Raw genomic sequence first — 25,358 nt, forward strand, 5'->3', positions numbered from 1 at the left:
TTGCTTGGCTTTTTGCGGGGGGGGGGGGGCTCAGAAAAGAAAGAGCGATTTTTTTAAATATCTATCTAAATTTCACGCAAAAATTAAGCCGCAACCCGTTTTTATGTTTGTATTATTAGAACTGAATTGGGCATGACGTAGCCCATCCTTCATTAGACCTACAATTAATAATAAAAACCAGACGCTTGTTAGGAAGGTACAGTGGAATAATTTATTCACTCATGGCTTGCATGTCAAAGTGGACTCATCATCATTTAAATTAATACACGCTGCCTTCCAATCTTGGGAAAACAAAGCCTGTGACCTGGCATATCGTAATAAAACCGCGTATCTAGGAACGCCCGTTAATACTCTATTTTTAGCAGTCCTTCATTGGGATCTTTGGTCAATCTTGGGCAATTCTCGAGAAAGACAAGCAACAGCGATCTTGCAAAAAAGTATTGACTTTGTTTTGTACGCTCACAGCACATATACATTTTTAATATCGCATTATGAATAATAATTGCTGTAACAGAAGTATTGAAATACGTTTGTGGACTTGTTTTACGATAGTGTGCTGGGGTTTGTAATAGCAACGGTTGAATAACGTGTCAATTTACAAAGGTAGCAATGAGTAAAGTGCGATGGTACAGTATTTATAGTGTGTGTGTCCTTTGGACAGGCACAGCCTATTAAAATTTTGGTTGTTAAAAGTTAGGTGTGCAACACTCATAATGACTTGTTAGGTTTCGGATACAGGAACACCTTGCACTTGAGTCTGGTTATGAGGGATTAGAGCATGGACGAATGTCAAAGCAGAGCCTTTATTTAGCTTGCACATTTATTTTGGCCGCCGAAAAATGCACATGAAAATAACTACAGTGAATATAAAAAGGTGCATGCAAATAACTACAGTAACTATATAACACATGCGTTATAACACATTCCTGCGGAGGGAGCTGGTAGGAACGTTGGGTTGCTCGGTCAATGGCCAGGGTCAACAGCGGCGTGGTGTATTCCGCAAATATGGCCGACTGTGAGGGCGGGCACAAGCCGGCGTGAGTAGGTCAAACGTTGAGTTTTATAAGGGCACCACGGGGTGACCAGCCCCTCCCCACCCAGCCCGACCCTCCCCACGCTTGGCTACGTACGGTGCGAAAGAAGTTCAACATACACACACATTGGCTGACATGCACGATCAAGTCATGTGTCGACACGAAGGGGTTCGTTGTGGGTTAGGTAATTAAATAAAACATGCCACATGAAATGAACGACTTGAGGTTATCAAAAGGTTTATTTAGAATGTACATACATGGTCTTAAGACGAAAAATACGGTCTAGATTGCATCACACCTAATTCCTACAATAATACACATACAATTGGAAATCCTAGTTTACAAAATACAAGTATTGTAGTTTGGGAGTTTTTAATAATGCAAAGTGGGCGCCTCCAGCATACGATATCAGCTTTTCGTATCTTAAACTTCTTTTGTAAAGTACGTAGCCAACTGCGTTAATCGTAACACCAAAAGCACACGCTGCTCTGTGCTATATGCCTAATTCACGACTCTTTCTTGATGACACAAAACGTAGTGAACACAGACGTTGACACAGGAAATAGTGAACAAGTTGGCGTATAGCACAGAGCAGTTTATGTTCATAGTGAAAAAGCTGACGGCAGACACTGGAGGTAGCTCGCACATTGCGTTATTTTGCATAGTTATATACTCCCACTCATTGTGTTTTATCAGTGATGATTTCAAACTACTTGTGTATTATTTTAAGAAACACATGTAATGAAACCTAAAGCATCGTTTTATGAATACCCTGTTCATATAAATACATGGTAATGTGCACACGGGACAAATTTTGCTCATATTAGGTACCACTTTGCAGCCGTATTTATAGCGTGCTTATATAATTTCCTGTTACTTCCATGTCATCAGCAAATATAAGATGGTTAATATTTATATCAAATAATATTTTTAGCTTTTTCTACAACCCAATTTTTCCCCAAAAAATATTAAGTCAATGCGAAATTACTTTGGCGAAAGCAGCTCCTCGTGTGACTACTCCGTTGATGTGTACTCTGTTACTTTCTGTATCATATCTCAGTGCATCTGTTAAATGCTTTGAAAAGACATTTATTTTATGCTTTGATTTGTCGCAGCCTGAAGGACTGTCAGTTTTAACCGAGTCAAATGTATTTTCATAGTCTACAAATCTGTCAGACGACACAATTGGATACTACACCAGAGGATGTACACTTAGAACAGTTGCTGAACTGTCGGGCTGTAGTGGTGCACGCTTATAATCCAGCCATGTATGTATGTATGTTAAACTTCTTTCACACCGTATGCAGCCAACCGTGCTCATCGGAGCCATGGAGGCGAAGGTTTGTGGATCAAGGCGTCGTAACCTGGCTTGCCAGAAGGCAGTTCACATGTGGACTCTGCACCTTCTGTCTGTACGGGATAGAGCGTTTCCCCCTCACGCTCGTGGGTTTTCTCTGGGTGCTCCGGTTTCCTCCCACATGTAAACACTCATTAATTGGTCGATAACAGCTTGGGCATCGCGTGGCTGCCTTCTTTCTTGTCTGTGGATCCTGACACTTAAAAGAGTAAATGGATTGTTAAGTCATGTTGCCTGTTAGGAAACATGGGCTTGGAGATCACACATCATTGGAAGGGATTTTGGCCAATGGTTAGCAGTAACTACGAAGGGAAGGACCAAATATACATGCGCCACGGACATGGAGCGATGAAATCAGCTCATGTGCAGGCACTAGGTGGCTTGTTATATTGCAGGACCATGAATATGCAGTGGATAAATGATAGGGGATGAAAATAAATGCATGTAACATGATTTGCAAAATGTTCCCACTCACTGGTGGAGAAATAAGGACTCTGCAAGTGCATCATTGGCACTGCATACAGTATTACGTGAAAATTACATGCAAAAAAACTGGCACATGATCATGCTGTAGTATGAACAGACATGCCAATTTCATTGTGTAACCGTGACAGTTTGCACCACTCTCATTAAAAGGAAATTCTGCTCTGCTAATTATAATTCTGGAGTAATCAACCTGATGGTCACGAAATAACATGTAAATATATTGTGTGTACAAAACATCGCTCAATGTATTTGTAAGTTAATGTTTCAAACACACTAATGATATGCACAAGTAATGAAGCAATCGTTACTGAAGCGCAGTTTAACTGGGATGACCATGTTTTTCACATTGTCCGACTTCAGGCTTCCAAAACAACTTAATCGATATTCTCAACTAACCAGTGGCCGAAGAAATGTCAGTGGTCACAGAAAGGGGGATAAAAATACACCTTGAAAGCACGCTCGAAAAAATATCAAGAGTTGGCTGCTGTTTTACAGTGTGTATTTTTCTAGGGAGTGGTGTGTTTTGTAACTAACAGAGCTTAATGTAACGCGTAAGTTTTGGAAAAAGCCTCAGTGCATTGGCAGTGGTGACCTGTGCCACATGCTCCACCGATACACCCTTTACCCTCGCCACGTACTCGCAGGACACCACAATATTGCTGGGTTCATTTCTTGTCTGCAAAATATGAAAGTGACAGTACAGTCGCAATGCGTCATTCATTCATTTACATATATATAAAATGGAAATTCGTGATTATGTGTGTCTGTTCAAAATGTTTAGCGTACTTCCCGACATGCAACAAACTTGAAATTTGCCATGTGGGTACTGTCCAGACTGTACACCATACAAAAATTATAAAAATAGACTTTGGTATTTTTTTGGGGGTGGGGGGGACGCAATAATGCATATATTTTGCACGGCAAGTGAGCTGAGGTCAAATCTGTCATGTGACCCGTATGCGAAAGCGTAACAGAGTGTGCCTGCTGATGTTACGCGTGTATGTGTACCTATGGACGCGCGTGCGTGTGTGGGGGGAGCGGTAGTGTAGTGGTTAGCGCGCTGCGCTACGAACCCGGCGACCCGAGTTCGATTCCCGCTCACGGCCACCACCGGTGATGATTATTTGAACCGGTCCTGGGCCTCCCCTAGGTCGACTCAGCCTCGAACGAGTAACTGGTGTGGTGTGTGAACATCACCACTGGGGAGGCATCACCACTGGGGAGGCATCACCACTGGGGAGACATCACCACTGGGGAGACATCACCACTGGGGAGACATCACCACTGGGGAGACATCACCACTGGGGAGACATCACCACTGGGGAGACACCAGGCCTGGTGAATCCAAGTCCCAGGCGAAGCCGGGTAGTAAAGCGAGTCGTTTAATATAGCACACTAAATTTTTCCACAACCCTCATTAAAATTAAAGCGCTTGCCATTTCCATTGTGAACGGAGGTGTTTTTGCTGATATACCTGTTTGACAGGCCCAAGGGCCGGGGAGTCTGTCTCCAGCACCAGGTACTCCAGAGGCAACTGCTTCACGAGTTTCTCCTTCTTGAGAGAAACAAAACTCACGTTAGCTCCAGATAGATGGGCAGCTCATTATATCGATTAATATTATACAGTGCCTTGTCAATCCCCTGCCGGATGAGGGTCTGTCCACATCATGTCGGTCATGAGGGTTGTTTGACCACACTTTAGCTCAATGCGGAGCTCCAAATGGGAAATGTATTCAACAAAACATAATCAATTCTAGATTTGAAGCTTTCGTGACTGCAAGGATTCATACTCTTTGTTTTTTTTCGGTAAAGTCACGTAGGTAGAAAATAAAATAAAATAAATAAAAACAACTAAATTAAATCGTTACAGTTTCACCTGAAGACGGAAGCTTGTGTTGCCTCCGAAACGTCTTGATTTAATTTAGTTGTTTTCATTTATTTTATTTTATTTTTTACCTACGTGACTTTATCGAAAAAACCAAAGAGTATAATACATAATCAGTTTCTGTTGCTTTATGGCATGAGCAACACATACTGGCCTGGGTTTGCAATAACAAATTAGATAAATATCTTAGCTTATTTTAATTAAATGTATGCCTTGGCTGAGTAACTTTGCATTCACCAAAAATGATTTTTTTCTATGCTGTGGCCATTAGACTTCACTTACCGTACTGCGATGTATGTGCTTTTTACAGTCTTATCCTGATTATAACTGTGATTCGACCCCATCACGTGGTGTATTTAAACCTAAAATGTATTCACTGCCTCCTGAACGCATTTATTTAGCAAAACGTAAATGATAACGTAGTGTTAACCTGTTCGTGAGTAGGATTTGTTTTTTTTTGGATGAAAACATTTCTATCCCTCCTGTTAAATTTCCAAATGACCATTATTCACGATACTAATTTGAATTAAAAGGTGAACTGGAATGAAAAATAATATCTTTATCAGAGGAACTCAATTGGTTACTTTTTCTTGTCACAATTATATCCTGCTTGTAGTTTAGACATTCTGTTAAACTTAGTACATTTGGAGCTCTCATAGTGAGCACATCCATCGCCTTATGTTACAGAAGAGTCTGCAAAAGGAGACATCAAATTGTTTCTGACAGCTCAAGAAACCCCTTTATTCACATCAGGGAGAAAACTCTTCCCACCTGCTCTGCTACAGAGTATTCTTTATTGCATGGAAGTGAAACAAATATTTAAAATGTTCATAACTGGCAATTTAACAAAATTAAGTGAAAACACAATTGTAAAAACTGTTTTTTTTGTGTGTACAGGAATTAAACTATTTTAGTGTACCAGGTAAAGCCCACTGAGCTATTAGCTCGTTTTCAAAGATGACCTGGCCACACATAATAGCTCACCGATGTTGCTTACATCACACGCGGGAATGTATAGCAGTAGCCAAATGATCTAAATGCATGTTTCTAAATATGACGGGCAAAACTGGATGAACTTATATATATACATAAAAAAAAAATCCACATGACCACAGGAAAAGAATATGCAAACTCCAAATATACAGGCATCGTCAGGGTCAGAATCAAAGCCAAGACCCGTGTACCAGGCAAGGGATACAGTTTAGAAACTATTTGGATTACCGGCAGCTGAAACCTGAATTCAAACCCAGTATCTCAGCAGTGCCAGCTCCGTGTCTGACCTCTGAGTCAGCCGACCGCCTGTTTGGAAAATCCACATTTTAACAAACCTGTTCACTGCGGACGATGGAAGGCGGAATGGAGAAGAAGTATCCAGCCTGAACGCCCTCCATTGCCACAGAAGGCCTCCCATCAAAGGCATGCAGCAACACATTCTGGGCTCCTGGATCATGTGAGCAAAGCACAGACAGTCCCGGTGATTAACCGATACTTAACCACTCTATACAAGATTTCTGACCGGGTGACTCCGCAATAGAGCGGCTTGCGATCGAAAGGTTACGAGTTCAAATCCGGGTTGGGGATTGACACAGTCCACCAAACCTCCAAGGTTGATTAAATTAGTGCCACTTCATGGGGAAGTAAACAGCTGATGTCATATTGGTAGACTAGATGTCATCATAGGAATGTGGAATTTCCACCATTGGCTGAGGACTTTAAACAGGAGATGAACACTGTCTCAATGCGCATTTCAGCAAGAAATTATTGTGACCTGTACAATATTTAACAGGCATTTAATCATATGAAAATAACATAGGCAAAGCAAAAATAAGTTACTGATGACTATTGCAATAAAGTAATATATAAAGGGGCCAAGTTACATTTTGAACTTTCTCTCAATGTAAGGATACTCAACTGGGCAGTTATTTTTTAAGTAATTTGAACATTTCTTTAAAAAGTGTGCTATCTATAAGTTTATTCTTTGTAAAAATGCTATCTCAATTTGAATGTCACTTGTTATTTCCGAACCTTGCTCTTTGAGAAGTTGAATAGTTGGTCTACCAGCGGACCTCGAGTGCACATTCCTGCAGAACAAACACCACCATGCAAGATCCTACATCAGTTGAATCAAACCAAGCAAGCTTATTGGGTGATCACGCAACTATGTGCATTTAAGTCAAATCTAGCAACTTTTTTTGGAACAAGGGCACTACGCAGACTCTGGAGCGATTCCAGGTGTGCATTAATGATCCTGTATCAATCTACGATATTTAATAGCCGGCCAATTGTCTAGTGACATGATTCCACGTATATAAAGGATCCTGCATAAATTTTCGATGTGTGATATCCAGTAATACCCGATCTACGCCCTCCCGTGTTACGTACTTTTGTTATAACGTACTCAACTGAGTGATACCCAATCCGTGTTTACGTACTTTGGTACCTCGGCGGCATAATGTACTCGAGATTAACGAACTTTACCATGAACATCCAAATGGTTTACGCTGCAAAGTGACAATCATCCAGCAGATGGCTCCCAAGCGCAGTTAATTTGATGTCTACACGTACTCTCTTAAGTTTTCACCCACATACTACATTTATGGCGACTATGTACATATAAGTGTAAAAATGTGTATATGATAAGCTAATAATACCTCTAGTATAATATACAAGGTAATATATCTTAATATATCAATAATATACACTTATTTTTCACACTGATGGTTGTACAGCACAAGCAGTCCAATATTTATGAACGCACCGACTTACAAACACCCGTGCTTACGAACCAGCTTCCATGAAATACAAAAAATAAGTAATGTTTAAAAAAGAAATTTTTTTTAACACGCTTTAATGAAATGTGCCCTACTAGCAATGGAAGAACTCCACGACTCCAGGAAGTGGCCCCGAAGCTTGCCATAACGTAAGGGGACCGTGGCCATTTACAGCCAACGTTAGTTGAGTGTGGACAATTAGAGCCAAGCCGAAACATAACATGTAATTTTTTTTTTAAATATGTCTTTTTTAATGATAGAATATAGTATTGTCATCAGTATAACATAAGTATACCAAGTTTGCAGTCGATACCACATTGGGAAGTGGGTACAAATTTAGTTAGAAGATTTGAGGACACAACAGCAGAGTTAATAAAAAGCGTGTAAAAGAAGAAATACTTAAAACGCGAACTGCCAATTGCAAACTGAACTGTTTTAAGAGGAGCGATCCTCCGCGAGATGTAACGAGTGGACCTAGCGCTGGGAGTGTTTGTGTGCACGCGTGGACAAAGGCGGCCGGGAGGTGGTGCTGCCCATCCATCCTCTCGTGTACCGTTCCGGCCTTCATAGGTGCTTGCTGACAGCACTTGCCCCAACAGCCTGTTAAGGCTACAAAGGGGATCTTTGTCTTTATGTGGGGAGCAGTGGCGTAGCGGTCAGCGCGCTGCACTACAAAAGCGGTGACCCGAGTTCGATTCTTGCTCACGGACAAGACCAGTGCCTTGGTGTGGTGTGTAAACATCACCACCGGGGACACAAAGGCGGCCGGGCGTGGTGTTGGCCACCCACCCCCTCGTGTGCTGAACCAGCCTTCATAAGTGTCACTCACAGCACTTGCCCCCGTAGTCTGTTAAGGCTACACGGGGGATCGTTGTTGTTGGTTGTCTGTGTGCATGCCCCGTGTGTGCGCAATTGCGGTGAATCATTGCCCCACTTCCGACTACAAACTAGCAGCAGGACTGTGCTATTTTTTCTATGTTACTTTATATTTACTGTAGTATTTTTTTTTTACAGTGTTACATGCAAATGTACAATATCTCGTCTCAATGATGAGTTTGACAATGCTTCCCTTTTTGGTGACCCATATCGAGACATCGAGTGGACTCTCCGAAACCCGTTTGGAAAACGAGCGTGCCCTGAAAGAAGTTGGCAACACTTGGCCGCATTCGATGTGGGCCATGTGGGCTTGGGTAGAGAGGGGGGAGAGGGTTTTGTTGGTCGTTGCCAAGACACTCACAGGGGCAGGTCGAGCCGTAGGGCGAGCGCCACCTGGCGAGAAAGCACCTCCCTCTGGCCCTGCTTGTCCTGCTCCGTCTTGGCCACACGGGGGCTGAAGTCCAGCCCCACCTGCAAGCAGAGGTCGCAAACGGGTTTTGATTCCTTACCCGTACCCGGCCGCACCAGGGTCGCAACCGGGTACCCGGCTACTCGTACCCGGCCGGGTACGAGTAGCCGGGTATCGGGTAGGGTACGGGTATCCGGTTGCGACCTCTGCCTACAAGCAACGCAAGAGCCCCCTCTGGTGGTTCGCGCACAACTCGGGCAACGTGGACATTTATAAAGGTTGAGGCTTCTTAAAAAGACTCAACGAAGTGAATGGAAGGAGGGCAGCAGCAAGGGAGGAGGGGGGTGGGGTGGGGGGAAACTAGATTTGAAGCTTTCGTGACTGCAGTAATTACTCTTTGGTTCTTTCGGTAAAGTCACCGAGAAAATCAAATGAAATAATAATAGAATACGACGTCTTCTTGGTTCTTTCGGTAATTTTATTTTTATTCTTTTATTACTTCCCTTCTACGTGACTTTACCAAAAGAACCAAGAAGATGAATCCCTGCAGTCACGAAAGCTTTAAATCGAAATAGAATACGACGTTTCGGTTGCAACACAAGCAACCATCATCAGGTAAGAATGACTAAAACACAGACACGGGAACAGCATAGGCAGACACATGCAGAGAGAGACACACACAAGGACACACATGCAGAGAGAGACACATTGTGTGTGTTGCAAAGCAAGCAACCATCATCAGGTAAGAATGAATGATAAAACACAGACACGGGACCAGCATAGGCAGACATGCAGAGAGAGACACATTGTGTGTCCCTCTCTGCATGTCTGCCTATGCTGGTCCCGTGTCTGTGTTTATTCATTCATTCTTACCTGATGATGGTTGTTTGTTTTGCAACCGAAACGTCGTATTCTATTATTATTATTTGATTGTATACGTGACAGTTTTTCCTGGGCCTCAGATCTGAGGGGATCCACAAAAATGGCCGAGGGGGGCTTCAGAAAGAGCCCAAAGAACTTCACACGGAGGACCTCATCTGTAATTTTTCCCCGGGGTCCCAAAACACGTTTTGGTGGCCTTGCATGGAAGATAACATTTGCTGTTAATAATATCCACTCATAGTCGCTGGCTGTTTTGCCAGTTTTGTATAATTGACGTTGGCATTTCTGATTTTGAGAAATGCTCTTTTAAAAGTTATTCTTCCTTTGCGACGTTTCGCCTCCAACATTGGAGGCATCTTCAGGAAGTACTGCTTGTCAGAGCATTTCTCATTGATCGATCCATAAAAAACAACATCAATTAATGAATGATATTGTTCTGCGGATGAGACTTACTTGATTGTGCTTCAACTAATTTGTTTGAAACACCAACATTTAAATGCCAGTACTGTGGTGACACACTCCCACAATCGTTGTAAGAAAATCCCCCAAAACGCAATGCATACAAGTAATCACAAACGCACAAGAATAAGTAAATACATTAAAACATTTAACCACGATGCTCTAGATATGACAATCACTGCAGTGTGTTGTCATGGTACTGTTAGACTAGAATATGCTGAATACACTATTGTGGATGTGTGAATCTTATGCGCAGGAGTTCCCTATCCACGGTATCGCACTCGATTATTGGTGCAAATAAATAGCAGTGATAACACCCATGACGAAGGTTAGACATGTCACAGTAGCTTGACCTTTGAGACATTCCATTGTCTCTGTCATAAGCTTTCACTGCCAGAGCTGCAATAAAAAGGTGGCAATGTGCAGTTACATACGTCATAGCAAAGGGTGTGCAAACGATGCCATATATTTTATTGTTTTTAAATATCAGCGTGGTTGGTTTACAACTCAAATGTGTCATGGGAAGATGTGCTACGTTGGCAACACTGTTTTTAAAGTAGGTATTTGCCAGGCAAGGTTTTCAGTGCTTCCAAGTATAATGTTTTCATTATAATAAGATGAAAACTTTCCAATTACTATTGTTAGAAAAACTAAGACCCGTTTTGGTGGCCTTTGTAGTAATAGCCTTTTAGAAATTAAACTGTAATTTCACAACTTTTCCTTCATTGATGGCCTTTAAAGTTTAAAACCAGATGAGAGTCTGTTCCAATCAATCACCTCTTAATCAAGGGAAACCTTGCTCAAACCAAGTACCACTATGTCCATGTCACATGTGATGAAAGGTCAATGGTATAATTGTACAAAAGTAAAAAAAAAATGCCCATGGGAACATTAAGCATAACACAAATATATTAACCTTTACATATAACTTAGCATTTCAGTAATATATATTTTAATTATGTATATGGTATAGTTAAAATACTTTTTAAATGTAAAAGATATACAATGTTATTCCATGTACAAGTGGCATTACGGTAGCAAGAGGAGTGTCCAAACTTCATATGAACACATGGGACATAACCGAGGGATTTTGAGGAGCCTCTTAGATTGCAAAGGTGTCCATGACCAATTAATAATGTAGATGAGTTGGGGATAATTTCTTAGTAAACTACTTACAGAAATCTTCTTGGTTCTTTCGGTAAAGTCACGTAGAAGGGAAATAATAAAATAATAAAAATAAAACATAATAAAATAATATGATTTTATAATATTATTTTATTATGTTTTATTTTTATAATAAAAAAATAAAAAATATGATTTTATAATATTATTTTATTATGTTTAAATTTTATTATTTTATTATTTCCCTTCTACGTGACTTTACCGAAAGAAGCAAGAAGATGAATCCCTGCAGTCACGAAAGCTTTAAATCGATACTTACAGAAAACTCAATTCCAGTACAGAACTCTCTGAGTAATAGCACAGTGCACAGAATTGAGGGAAGCAATTGTGCAAGTAGTGGAGTTCGATTCCTGGCCACAGATAACATCGGTGGCAAGTTGGATCTGAACTGGTCCTAGGCTCCCCTTCACCAAGTTTTACTGACGAGTGTGGTGAAATCTTCCCGAAACAACTCTCACGATTGGCACAGTGTGGGAAGGCCTTCATCTAGCAGTGGATTGACAAAGGGCTGTACATTTTATTTCGTGGGAAGTGGTGAGCTTGGAAGTATGTATCAATAACCAATAGATATAGGTATCTCCATTATTTTTTATCCAGAAAGAAAATCAGGCAACTCATAATAATACATTAACAATAATACATCTAAACAACAACGTGATGTGTCCGATACGTCCCAAAACAGTCATGTCGCACACTGCTGTTTAATGGTCTTCCATACGGACAGCTTCATAAATTGTCGTGTAATAAAATACAAACTAGAGCATTCTAAATTTAGCCACCTTATCGTGATAAGTGTAGCCTTGTCTAATGATGTATATTCCTCTATAATCCTTACCCATTACCTTTGATGACGTGTCAAGCCCTGACGCCTACTTAAAGGCCTACTCTAACTTTCCAACGTGCAGTACACAATAAAAGACAAAGCTTGTGCATTACCAGCTCTTAGCATTGTTTTCACATATTGGTTTTGGCTATGCTCGGCTTTCTGCACTACCCACACGTTATTTTGAAATGTTTTACAAAATCAAATCTCCATTAACTTTTTTTCCTCCATTTTATATGCATAATTTTATGGACAAACCTCTTAGGACTGCATTTTTAGAATCCATTAGATTAGATACAATGACAACGGTCATTTGTAATGTGGTCAGCCTTGTATTCTAACCTATTTAGTTACAATACAGATCTGCTAAGATGAATTAAATGTACATTACCAGGAAAGTCTGCATATGTAATTCCGGCATTATCAATCCTATTGTTGTACTTTTTTAATTCACGATCGCAACTTATTCACATCGGGAAAAGTGTACATTGCTGTACTTGCACTCCCTTATAATGGTGTCGAAAAAACAATTTGGCACGTTTCAAAACGTATTCACATCACAGGTGTTACCGTAAACTATTCCCCACACACTGAAAACCACACGAAATGTGTGATCATTGAACAATGAGTCGTGTTTCCACCGACAGCTACACGAGTCCAATTCATGTGAGAGTGTTGCCACCGAGGCACGATTCTTAAAAAGCATAATTTGTCAGAAAAAAAGAAAAAAAGGCACAGACCCACCTCTCCCACAGCCATCAAGCGCTCGCACTGCTGCTCTATCACTGGCTGGGCAGACATCAGGTCCTAGCGGAGAAACAAAACAGTCATCTCATCATAACCTCAAGCCTCGTGGCCCATCGCACTCTCACTGATCACAGCTGCATTAACCATTATTGTAGGTTTCGCAGGTGTATGTTTTCATAGCTCCTTGTAATCCAAGTGTGTGTACATACGTATGTTGAATATCTTTTGCACCCTATGTAGCCAACCATGCTAATCGAAGGTGTGGGGGAAGGGCAATAAACTGAATACAAAAAAGCATTTCTAAAGAAATTTGTTTTTAATCTAGAGTGTGGTTCTCCACGGGTCAGGCCTGCGGTTTGAGAAATGATTCTCTCGAGTTTTCATCACGCACTACTGTGGACATCGCCCTTTGTCCCTCCAATGCTGGATGAAGGTCTACCCACCGCCTTTCAGGAGATGCCCTCAGATGTGCGTGGTGAAAGCTCAAGAGAAGAAATGCTTAACACGCAGCCCAACCCGGGAAACTACACTCAATTATTGAAATATTTGTGGAGTCTACACCAGCGCTTTTAAGGCTTCTTCATTGTTGGCAATGGATTTTCTGTTTGCACTCAGTCACATATTCACTTTAAGATGATTTGTGTTCATGTTTTTGTTTTTTGTTTGGTGCGGTTGCACCAAATTCAAGAGCCGAATGGCTCACAGGGCTATACCTAATAAATGAACTTGAACTTGATAAGTGGTGAGCAGCATCAGAATAAAACTCCAGCAAGCCTAAACTATGGCTAGATTAACCAGTGTCTACAAATGCCCATATCCTGTAGCCTATTGGCCCAAGGAATGCGGTAAAGTTAGCAGGCACGTGCGAAAGGGCCCATAAAATGTGCATAGACATCCGGTAAAATATATTCTTTATCTGGGAATGTTGCCGAATAAACTATAGGCTAGTTAAATATAAATATGAAATCACTGTCTATCAGTTTTATACTTTCTCCCTGAAGGAAGCCCTCTGCCACAATACCATGAACAAACCCGCTTGTGACGTACACTAACATGATTTCCAGACAGTTTATTTAGATTGTGTGCTCGGCTGTATCACGTGATAGTCAAACGAGTTATTTCCTCCTCGGTACTCATCTGTTTACAGCCATGAGCTAGTGATTAGAAATTCCACATTCCTACGAAGGAGACGTATTTCTCGCATCACATGACAATAAGTCACAAAAGTACGAATGTAGTTTTAACTTTTAAAGTTTGTAGAGTTACCGGATTTCAACATGCTATAAAAATAAAGTGATGCGCATCAATTAAAGTTTTAAAAATAAGACAACTTTAAAGGGAAGAAGGACGGCATGGCTATGCTGAATTCCAGTGCAACAGGGAGCAATGTAACAATTTGTCAGCGGCTGCGTTTTTTTCGTGACGCAAATGTACAAAGGGATTTTTTTACCGCCCTTTGTCAATCCACTGCTGGATTAAGGCATCCCCACGTCTTTCAGTCGTGGGGACTGCTTGCCCACACTTCACCATGCTGGTCAATGCAAAGTTAGTGTCTAGGAGACTCGCTACCGGTTTAGATATCACTCAGTAGCTGATGTTAGTGGTGGACTGGATTCGAAATCAGGTCACCAAATTTTAATTTCCACTTTGATAAGCCACTTCGTCGAGCTATCATTTGTGGCCAGGTCGCTTCTGAAGCTCAGTGGGCCTTACCTGCTAAAACAAAAAGTTAAGTTTAGTATTTATAGCGCAGCTCGCTATAACCACTGCTCTCCCCACCCGGTACAAAGGTTAACGTCCGTTAATGTGAGCCGGGTGTGGCTGTGGACTGCGAGACCCCTGTGGGTACCTCCAGGGTGGCGCTGCGTGGTTGGCAGGGAGATCCCTGCACCGGGTGAACGCCCAGGCAGGGCAACACAAAACCAGGGAACCTGCAGCACACCACACACCACGGCCATTATGGTATTGCCCTCTTGGTAATACCAACAAGGCCGAGTCTGCTGATTCGGTTTCAGCTTCATTTATTACGTATAACCCTGTGAGCCATGCGGCTCTTGACTCGGGTGCAACCGCAACAAAACAAAAACATGAACAAGAAACATCTTAAAGTGACTATACGCAACAGAAAAAAATCCTGGATGAGACCCAGAAGGTCGAAACCGCTCCAGAGTTTGCTTGCTTACACAAATGCTGCTTGATAAGATTGGTCTGGAAAGCCAAAAGGCCAGTGGACTAAAGCATATTTTTAATTATATGTGGAGACAAACAGAAGGGTCTCCACTTGATGATATTGTCATGTACATGTGCAAGTCTTTTTGTGAATGCGCTGTGGATGATGGGCCTCTCCATGCTGTTCAGGTTGATTGACCATACATCACCATGCTGGTTGGTGAAGGCGAGGCGTGCGCATACGTGGGAGCATAGTACAGTACAACATTTGATTACGCTCCAATGTCTTGTGGTGTCCATAATGTAGCCTCACAGCCTTTTACACCTGCTGTATGCATGGTGGTCAGCCATCCAATCATTGTCAAGGCTCAAACCAACTTGGATTCCGAGATCGGGCGATGCATGAACATTTCTTATTCCTCTTTAAAGCGTTCCCTACCAGAGTATATCTTGTAACACAGCATGTCATATAACGTGCGTTCAATGACGGTCAGATTTGTCACTCATACTCACTCTATATGGCATCTGCTTGTTGCGTTCATGATTGTAACAGTGCTCGACTTTGGTACATCCACGTAAATGATGTATCACTGTTACTGTTGCTACCAACGGAGAAAGTTGTTTGCTAGCCACATTGCACAGCGTCAAATGATTGAAATGATTCAGTGCTAACATACATGGGCTGCAGCCAGGACTGTCGCAATGGGGTGTGACGATGTGCTTCTGAGCAATGTGACTGTGACCTTTTGGCATTCAAAATTGTAACGTGATTTTTTACTGGCAATACAAAATTCCTTTTTACCGTGAAAACTGTATAATACAACATGATATAAGTTGGGTGATGTAATCAAGTGTGAGCAGTTTACTTTATTATAGCTTGGGGAGGCCTTCATCGAGCAGTAGACTGATCATGGCTGATGATTATATTCTGAATTTTGTTTAAATCAGACACCACCAACTTCTTACCACAAAATATAACACCATACTACTATTCATATTGTTCAATCAATTTGATACTGCCAAAAAGGTCCAATAGATACCACACTACCATTTAGCCAGACACGTTAGACCAACAACGCATGTATATTTGAGATGCCGATTACATGATAGTATGTTAAAAAAAGCCATCACACGCACACACACATACACACTCGTGTAATTTTTCTTGGTCTCTCTCTCGATTGCACCACGTACCGTTCAGACAACTCCAAGATCCTTGCAAACTCTCCATGGTGCTCCGCAACAGACACAAGTGCCACCAGCCCTGCCTGGACACCCCGGTGTCAATACGAGATTTTGTCACATGGCAGAACATCCATAACATGGGAGTTCTGATCCCAAGAAGAGAACTTCCTTCAGCTTTAATAGTCATGTACACGGCAAACTGAATACAGCTGTAATGGCTGGTGGACTTTTAATAATTAAGGGCTGTTTGCGCTTGTACCTTGTAACTGGACGTGTAATGTATTGTTTGGCAAGCCCATTTCTCCACATTCCCGGCATACAAGCATTATCAGTCAAGCGATGTTTACACAGATGCCTAGCAACGTAGACCTCGCTGCAAAACGCGACATTCCAGGAATCGTTAGGGATTGTATCTTGACATTTCAGGATTGCTTTTTCATCCCGCAGACACAAGCGGTCTTTTGATCTATGCTTTTATTACTTGGGGTTATGCCTCGTAAGGGATGTGGCTTTAACGATGCATGCTCACTCAACCTACCTTCTTTGCTTTATCGATTACTTCTGCGATGTCCTGTTTCAACAAACACACGCAGTTGGCAAAAGCACAGATGATAAATTGCATTAATAACGCGCAATTCATCCGCACAATAGAGACAATGATATTCCCGGACAACAAACAAAATAACAAAAAAATTACGGCATGACTCGTAACCAAGAACACCTGCAGCCATTCTCGATCCCACCAAGAAATTTCAGTCATGGCGAGTTGTGTGTTTTTTATTTACCATACTCCACGCTGGAAGATGTTCTCCTTATATTCCACAAGGTGGCGGCCACAACCAAAATGGCACGAAAATCCCAAACCCCCTTCCCACCCCCAAAACCCGTTGCCTTGAGTGACTGGCTCCCGAAGGCCACTCAACAAATTGTGTGGCCTTCTTTAGCTCAATGCACAATTCAATGTCTAAGGCAGACCTGCCACATCTCGTTCCCAACGCAACGAGACAAATATCGTGCTCGTTTCACACCAAAATTGCCCGTGCTGATGCTTGTTTGCGTACACCCTGTCTGGGTTTACACTCAGTAGGGGAGAGAAAGAATTCATATTTAAATCAAAGTGTATTTACTCGTATGGTAAGGAACTTTTTACGGATATTTTTTTCTGATTATAGCCGTCTGTAATTAAATGGAATCCATCATACGTAATTTGTAACATACTGTATTTACAAAGTATAGTATTGTAAATGTGTTCATTGCTACCAGATGCATTTTTTTCAAAAATCGTATAACGGCCATGTACATTTTAACTGTCTGATAGATTTTACACATTTTAAACGAAAATTTACGATTAATTCCAAGAAGTGAATTGGAACCCTGGTAAATGAATTCGGTTCATGCTATTTTTATTTTTGCACGTAAGGCCCACTAAGCTATACAGCTCTTTTTCAGAAGCGACCTGGCCACAAATGATAGCTCAACGAAGTGGCTTATCATCAAGTGGAAATTTATAGCAGCCAAATACTCTAAACGCATGTTTCTAAATGTGGAGAGAAAAGCCGGAGGACCCGGAGAAAAATCCACGCGACTACGGGGAGAACATGCAAACTCCATATATACAGGCGTCAGGATCGGGATTGAATCCACAACCTCCTGTATACCAGGCACTGGAGTTAACATTTCACCACCGTGGCGCTACACATGACCGCTTCCATTCAATTAGAGTCAATTATAATCATGAAACTATTCTAAAACAAATGATCGTATATTACGCCGGTGGTATCTGTTAAAGAGAAACAATTCTATACTCGATACCGATACATTACTCAACCTGTAGGATTTTTTTATTCAACTAAGCTTCACCAACTGCACTAACCAGAAAAGTGAAGTATGGTCCAACAACACTCAAAGACTGACAATGTGCTGACATGCCTTCACCCAGCAGTGGATTAACAAAGGGCTGTAAAATATTACTTTGAAGAAATGACAATGGACAGAAAACAGAACGCATCATACATTATCTTTCAACATGGTGCATTGTACACTCTCGTGACACAATCATCGATGTAGCGCAGGGGTGATTCACACTCGTAATTTGTTTTTATTCCATAAAAAAACGCAATATTACAAGAGCAGCAATGCGCATGAATACGAGTCACGAAGCAGTCATCAAAGAGGATCATGCTGCTCATAGGCCGTATTTTTGCCGGCCGCTATGTAGCAAATTTGGTGGGGCGGCGTGCAACCCAGCATCGGATGTGTGGGTGGATAATGTTCTATTACTCGGCAGAGCCATTTCTACATTTTCTCATGGGAAACCCGGTGCTTCCCGTTGTTGCGTCGTGCGTTCTGGGGGTAGAGTCCCAGCACTGAGCTCCGTGCCACTCCGGGAGGGGCACCACACGCGCTTGTGGCGCAACGGCAGCGTGATAGTCCACGATGCAGACGTGTGGCTCGGAGTGTGACCCCAGATAACCGGCGCCCCCCCCCCCTCCTTGAAGTTTCGTAAACATCCACCTCCTCTTTTCACTTCATAAATAGCAACCGGGCAATTTAGCAATTGAGTGACGTGGAAGCATATATATATGTTTTTTTTTATCTTTTGCGCCAAACAGTTGTGGAGAGTACAAGGAAAAAAAATCGTGCGGAACTGAAATAATTTATTCTCATGGAACAGCCGTCACGAACGAACCTACTTGCTCGGCTGTATTTTGTGTCACTTTCGAATGAAAATGGTGTGCGTTCACAGGCCTCTTCAAATGCAGTGTATTGATGAAATGGTAAAATTTTCAGACAATCTATGCCTGTAGACAATAAATTATGGAAGTATTCATATGACAAATCGAAACATTGACAGCCAGTTCACTTTCGGGACGCTGGTCACAGTTAAGGACACTACCACTGACTCAGTGCTGGTCTAATTGAATGCTTCTCACGCCTATTTGTACCCTGACTCTAACGTTTATATCTTTCCTTTGACAGTATGCTATCTATACGCTCTCATTCCAGTCGTGATTGGCTCTCATTTCGATTACTGTGCCGCTGTCACTTCTAAAAAAGAGCATCTCTGCAACAAGTGTGTATACAGTTACACTTTCCGCCGCTCCCCTCTCTCGCCACTCTACCCCCGGCCACCCAGTTCCTGGCTCCAGAATCCAATGCCTTCTGCCGAAGCTCCCCAGGCCTCTTCTTGGTTCTTTCGGTAAAGTCACGTAGAAGGGAAGTAATAAAATAATAAAAACAAAACATAATAAAAATAATTCTCACGACGTTTCGGCCACAACGCAAGCAGCCGTCCTCAGGTGAAGAGGACGGCTGCTTGCGTTGTGGCCGAAACGTCGTGAGAATTATATTATTATGTTTTGTTTTTATTATTTTATTACTTCCCTTCTACGTGACTTTACCGAAAGAACCAAGAAGATGAATCCCTGCAGTCACGAAAGCTTTAAATCGAAACTCCCCAGGCCTCTTTTGCTGATTGGGAGGTCGCTCATTCTGCTCCGCTGCCCCTATTATCTGGAACTCCCTTGCCCCAGCCATTAGTGCTGTCGGCTCCCTGTCCCTGTTTAAGTTGAAGCTCAAAAGCTTCCTCTTCTCCTCTGCCTATAACTGTCTTGATAATTGGTTTTTTACCCTTCTATCTGGCATCAAAACTGACATCTTTTTAGAAGGAGTGCGCCTTTTGGCGTCATCTGGTCCAACCCATGTGAGACTAGGCTCTAAGGAAAGCTGTCTCGGGTGTGGACCAATCAACTTCAAGGACAGTGCACATTATCAGAGTTATGTGTTTTGTTTGTATTATGACTGCAGGTATTGCGGTCTATGCAAACATGACTCCTTGTAAAAAGGTGTCAGTTTTGTTGCCAGATAGAAGGGTAAAAAAAAATTATCATATTTTTACTGGCAAATGAGGTTCCCATAGTGTAACTGTCTTGTGCTAATAAAATAAATATCCCCCACTAGATAAATAGCAATTGTACATTAGAAAAAAAAATTGTTAAAATAATACACGTTACATAACACACATGTATACGTAACAGCACAAATCCAGTTCGTGGACCCACTTTTCGAGCAAGCGAGAACGCTCTCAAGTGACTATGAACTTAGGCCATGTGAGGTTAGATAACATTAAATAATCTATCCCACTAGAATAAAACTTCAGCATGTGTTGATCCACTCCCATCCTCCCATCGATTTAATACATTGTCATGATCTTTCAAAGCTATAAGACTCAGATATGGATTATTTTAGCCCAGATGCAAAATTCGCAAATATTTTTCACATTAATCGATGAATCGAAAGACACATCAGCCAAACGCCCGGTACCGCATTAATCCACGTCAAGCTGTTGCAAGTTCAACAGTTGCAACATAAAGTCTGCAATACCCAGGCCACCCAGCTTCTGCGTCTGAAACAAAGGTCAATCCAATAGATCACTGCAAGACACCGTCTCTTCCCCTTGGCTTTACGAAAAAAGCTCCAACCCAAAACCGCGGTCAACGTTGGTAAAGCCGTGAGCAGCAGCATATGCCGGCAGCACCGCTACCAACGCCGAATGTGGCGAATGTGAACGGCAATTGGAAAGTTCCTTACTTGCCCCACACCCCACGCAAGCTGTGGCCTCCCACACAGTTTCAGAACCTTTCCATTCCAGAAGACACTTTCACAACAATGCCGGGAAGATAGATAGGGTCAACCATCGGTAAAAAAAAGCGTGGAAATGGCATGGTATTTGTTGTGCCATGTTAAGGCAGCAGACTGAAACAATTGATTTACATATACGTACGTGTTTACGCAGGGATGCAGTGTTAAATACTCATGAAAATATTCAAGCACGTCAATGGATTATTTAACCAAATGTCAATGACTTTTGTGTCCACACTTAAAAACAAGTAATTTGACTACAAGCGCGGTGTTTACATACTTTGGGACAAATGTCAAACTGTGTGTTGGGATAATGGACACAGTATAACACAGTGATCATGATTATCGTTGCCTTTATATATCCAACAATTACAACAGCACTCGGGGTGTATACAAGACTGTTACGTTTTTTGTAACAACCCTAATCTGAATGCTAACCGTAGACACGCATGTGGAATTCCACGTGGCTAGAGTCTTACACACGACTGCCTCTTCCATTTCCCCACCACCTCGCCGCCTCCTTGATGCCTAATTAATCCCATTGGGTGATGGTGGGGAATAATTTCAGATCAATGATGATAGCTGCCATCTCTTTGTTGTTGTTGTTGTTGTTGTTTAAACATCGCACTCGTGTTGGGGGTGGTTGGGGTAATTGGGAGGCTGCTGTTCCCCGCGGCCCGTCTGTGCTCGCCTGGTATTGCGTGTATGGTTACGGGTGATAGATTTAGTTTTTGCCATGATGATGCATTTAATTACAAGAACGTTGGCACTCGCGTGCGTTCACGCCTTAAGCAACGCGCAGGGCAGCACGTAGGCAGTGACACTGCGGCGGACGATGATATTTCAGCCCAGAGATGGGTGCCCAACGAAAATGTTTAGCTCTGTCCAGTAAGCCACCAGAAAGTTTAGGGGGCTATGGCAATTCAAACCCCATCACCATCTTGTGTCGATTTTGTTATGAACGTGCAAAAGGGAGTTTGTGTGTGTGTAGAGAGATGAAAATGGTACTGTATAGGAAAGAGGAGTTGTCTCTTCATTTTGTTATGTTCTCAACAACGTTGACGCTCAATGATCATTGTGTGGTTCCAATAACAAGTGTCATTAGCATGATTTCAATTCTATAATACAACTAACGACAATTTATCACGGTCGTTTGTCCCTTCACTGCTGGATGACAAGTTTCATTTATTAGGTATAGCCCTGTGAGCCATGCGGCTCTGAAGTTGGGTGCAACCGCAACAAACAAAATATGAACACAGAACATCCCAAAGCGACGACGCGCAACAGAAACATCCTGGAATAAACCAGCAAATCTTCCAAAAAAAAAACGAATTAAAACGCTGTGTGCAAAGATCACGTGAAAACATCAGGAATGTGGGTTGTTCCACCCTACATTCACCACGCTGGTCAGTGCAAGTTGTACAGGACTGATTCATATATCACTTCCCACTGATGTTAGCCATGGCCGGGAATCGAACTGAGGTTGCCAGGAATCATAGAACAGTGATTGAACCACTGCGCATCACAAATTATAATGTGAATTGTAAGAGTGTGTATTTTTCGGGTGCAATGTATACTGCATAACAAGGTTAATAGCAACTCATGTGTCGGTACCATGAGAGCCAATGTCGTAATGCACAACTGATCGTGACATTCAGATTAGTTTTTGTAATATTCCCGAAACCAGAAGTTTGCACCAAGCGATAAACCTCTCTATGGCTGCAATTGCTGTTGGCATATAATGTATTCAAATCTTGGGGACCGCTTTTAGTTTAACACGTAAGCTTTTGTGACCAATAGTATTCATAATAACGTTTATTGGGGTTAGATTGCATCAATGTAAATGTGTCGTAAAACGACCCCTACCCAACAGAGCCAATGTGTCAGGTTTGTCACATGAACAAAACGTGCCAATTAGTTACTTCAGCACACCTGTGTTGGAGAGCAAACCCACATTTACAATTTAAGTATGCCAGTTTGCTGATTACAACCACCATTATTAGGCAACACCAGAATTGTGTACAAGTCTTCCTGTTTTCGGTTTTAAATAGAGTAAGGTAATGCCATCACTGTACGCCTACAAGTGCAAAGGGGACAGGGGGTTAATTTGTCCATTACAATGTCAATATGCAAGTATGCAGAACATGTCACCAGTTGCGTAAATCACAATTAATCAATATACTGGCATGAATAGCCATGCAATGAACGGTGTTTATGTTGTGTGCAGGAACTGGAGTGTGCATGTTGGTGTGTTTTTGTGTTTTGTGCAGGGAACATTTAATTCTATGTTTTTGTGTTAATTTCAGTGTATTGTTGTGTGCATGCCACGTGGTGTGGGATGTATTATGAAAAGTAAGGATGTTGTGTGCATGGCACGTGGTGCGTGTTGTGTGTAATAAGATACTAAATGTGTAGTGGTGTTATTTCTATTACAACTATGTTAATTTCAAATAAGGTGCATTAACTATTCTGTTGCTGTTATTACTTAGTCTTCTTCTACTTTGTATGGCTGATGTAGATGCAGAGCAACAACTACATTTATGTGGCAGAGCCCATTGTACTCTGGGTCATATTGTATTATGGCAAACCGATGTGGTTTTGACTTTATGGTTTGTCAAAGATTCACAAACTTGGTGTCCCATTAAGATCCATAGTGTGTACAATAAGCTCTTCCACATATAAATGAGCACAATATGTAGCAAAACAAAGACAGCCCCACATTGGCAATACCGCTTCCATTCGTTAAAAACTAACATCATAGCACGTTTGGTTATGTACGGTGCGAAAGAAGTTCGACATACATACATCTTCTGAATATAAGTAAAGATATTAAACGTAACCTCAAAGATATTCCGAAAACAACTCGACACATTCGTCAACAACACTTTCGCCTTAAATGGAAAAAATATATAATCGTTGACGTTTCAGGGAAATTGTCCTTCACAGTAGAGAGAGTTCAGTGATGGATGAAGTGAACAATAGCGGTTGGAGACTGCACTTTACTCCATGGGGCCTGATGAGAGCCCAATTGTTAACATGTTTTCTGATGAGATCTCAATTGTTAACATGTTTTCTGATGAGCAGTTTTTAAATTGGCGTAGATGAATGATCCACTCTCTCTCTCTCGCTGGCCTCTCTGTATGCTATGAAGGGCCATTGCTCGAAATTTCGCCAATTATATTTCTCCCTTTTTTAGGTCAGTGTTATTGACGGTGTTGAGGGGGTTTTGTTGTGTTTTTGCACCACCGCCAACGCAAGAAATTATTTGGCATCACCAAATAATTTCTTGCCGTTTCAGACAGCTCGTGTAAACATCCTACTCGAACGAGCGGTAACCATCTCCGTTTGCGGCTCTAAGTCAATGGTGGTAATTGCACATTTCTATGGCAGTGACCAAAACCTAACGATATGACCTTCAACACGGAGGCTTTCGCGACCAATATCATCCATGCTTTTTGGGGGTTAGATCGCGTAAATATTAATGTGTCGTTTAACCCGCCACCACCCGATACAGCCACTTAGTAAGGTTTGTCACGTAAACAGAACATCCCAATGTGTTACTAGTACAGCACAGTGGTGTGTTGGAAAGCAAATCCACAACATTTACAATCTGAGTTTGCTCTCCAACACACCGGTGTGCTGCACGAGTAACGAATTGGCACGTTCTGTTTACGTGACAAACATTACTAATTGGCTGCCGGGTGGTAGCGGGTTTAACGACACATTTATACGTACGCGATCTAAACCAAAACAACCTATATTATGGATAAGACATTTGTTAACCAGATCGCTCTTGAAAATGAGACATCTGCGAGTCTCCATGGGCTCCTGCATGGCTCTAAATTAAAGTCAGCGATCTCTCCGAAGCACTGAAGACTTCCTGCATGTACCATTGGAACCTCATTTGCCAGTAACAAAATATGATAATTGTTTTTTTACCCTTTTATCTGGCAACAAAACTGACACCTTTGTTTCCCTGCAAGTAGTTACCTTACAACAGTTTATCTGCCGCTTTAGGATGGATGACCGAGTCGAACCACCGAGCATGAATTCAAACTCACGCAGTTCCATAATGCGCTCCGGAATACGAACCAGCAGTGCATCGAGACGTCTCTGTGCATCACCTGAATCTCGTGTGTGGCAGGCAATCGTGGGACACAACACTCACGGCATCAAAATCCTCCGCAGTCATGTGGCAATGGCAGTCGACAAGTGCCGGCATGATAGCACGGGTGTGCGTTTAACGCAGGTGTTTGTATACAATGCGATCACTATTCGAATGCGAAGTGTTACTACAGCGGCCTTGTTGTTGTTGATAACAGCGACTCAACTAACTCCACGTGTCGCCACATGCCGCGTGGGCTGTATCCGCTCCGGGTGAAAACATCGAATTTCGCGCCCCAGCTCAAAGTTTCCGCTCAGCAGTTTTCGTTCCGGCTTGACCTCAGTGGG

At 42.0% G+C, this 25,358-nt stretch overlaps 1 protein-coding gene across 4 annotated transcripts; it reads right to left on the reverse strand.

Moving 5' to 3' along the window:
- Window positions 1-1,254: 1,254 nt before the first annotated feature.
- TATDN3 (TatD DNase domain containing 3) lies at window positions 1,255-25,292 on the reverse strand. Of its 4 annotated transcripts, none has more exons than XM_078596245.1 (10): window positions 25,075-25,292; window positions 16,804-16,836; window positions 16,275-16,348; window positions 14,761-14,842; window positions 12,909-12,971; window positions 8,771-8,880; window positions 6,788-6,843; window positions 6,091-6,203; window positions 4,352-4,429; window positions 1,255-3,553 (listed from the first exon to the last, which is right to left on the reverse strand). In XM_078596245.1, exons 1-10 carry the CDS (start codon window positions 25,126-25,128, stop codon window positions 3,407-3,409), a joined length of 810 nt encoding a protein of 269 aa, XP_078452371.1. In that variant the 5' UTR covers window positions 25,129-25,292; the 3' UTR covers window positions 1,255-3,406. The 4 variants fall into 4 exon arrangements, with proteins under 4 accessions (XP_078452371.1, XP_078452370.1, XP_078452369.1 ...); XM_078596244.1 differs by having other exon boundaries at window positions 4,352-4,432; XM_078596243.1 differs by lacking the exon at window positions 25,075-25,292 and adding an exon at window positions 24,897-24,992.
- Window positions 25,293-25,358: the final 66 nt, after the last annotated feature.

Source organism: Lampetra planeri, chromosome 7 (assembly GCF_965212315.1).
Source record: "Lampetra planeri chromosome 7, kcLamPlan1.2.h2, whole genome shotgun sequence".
Lineage (NCBI taxonomy): Eukaryota > Metazoa > Chordata > Hyperoartia > Petromyzontiformes > Petromyzontidae > Lampetra > Lampetra planeri.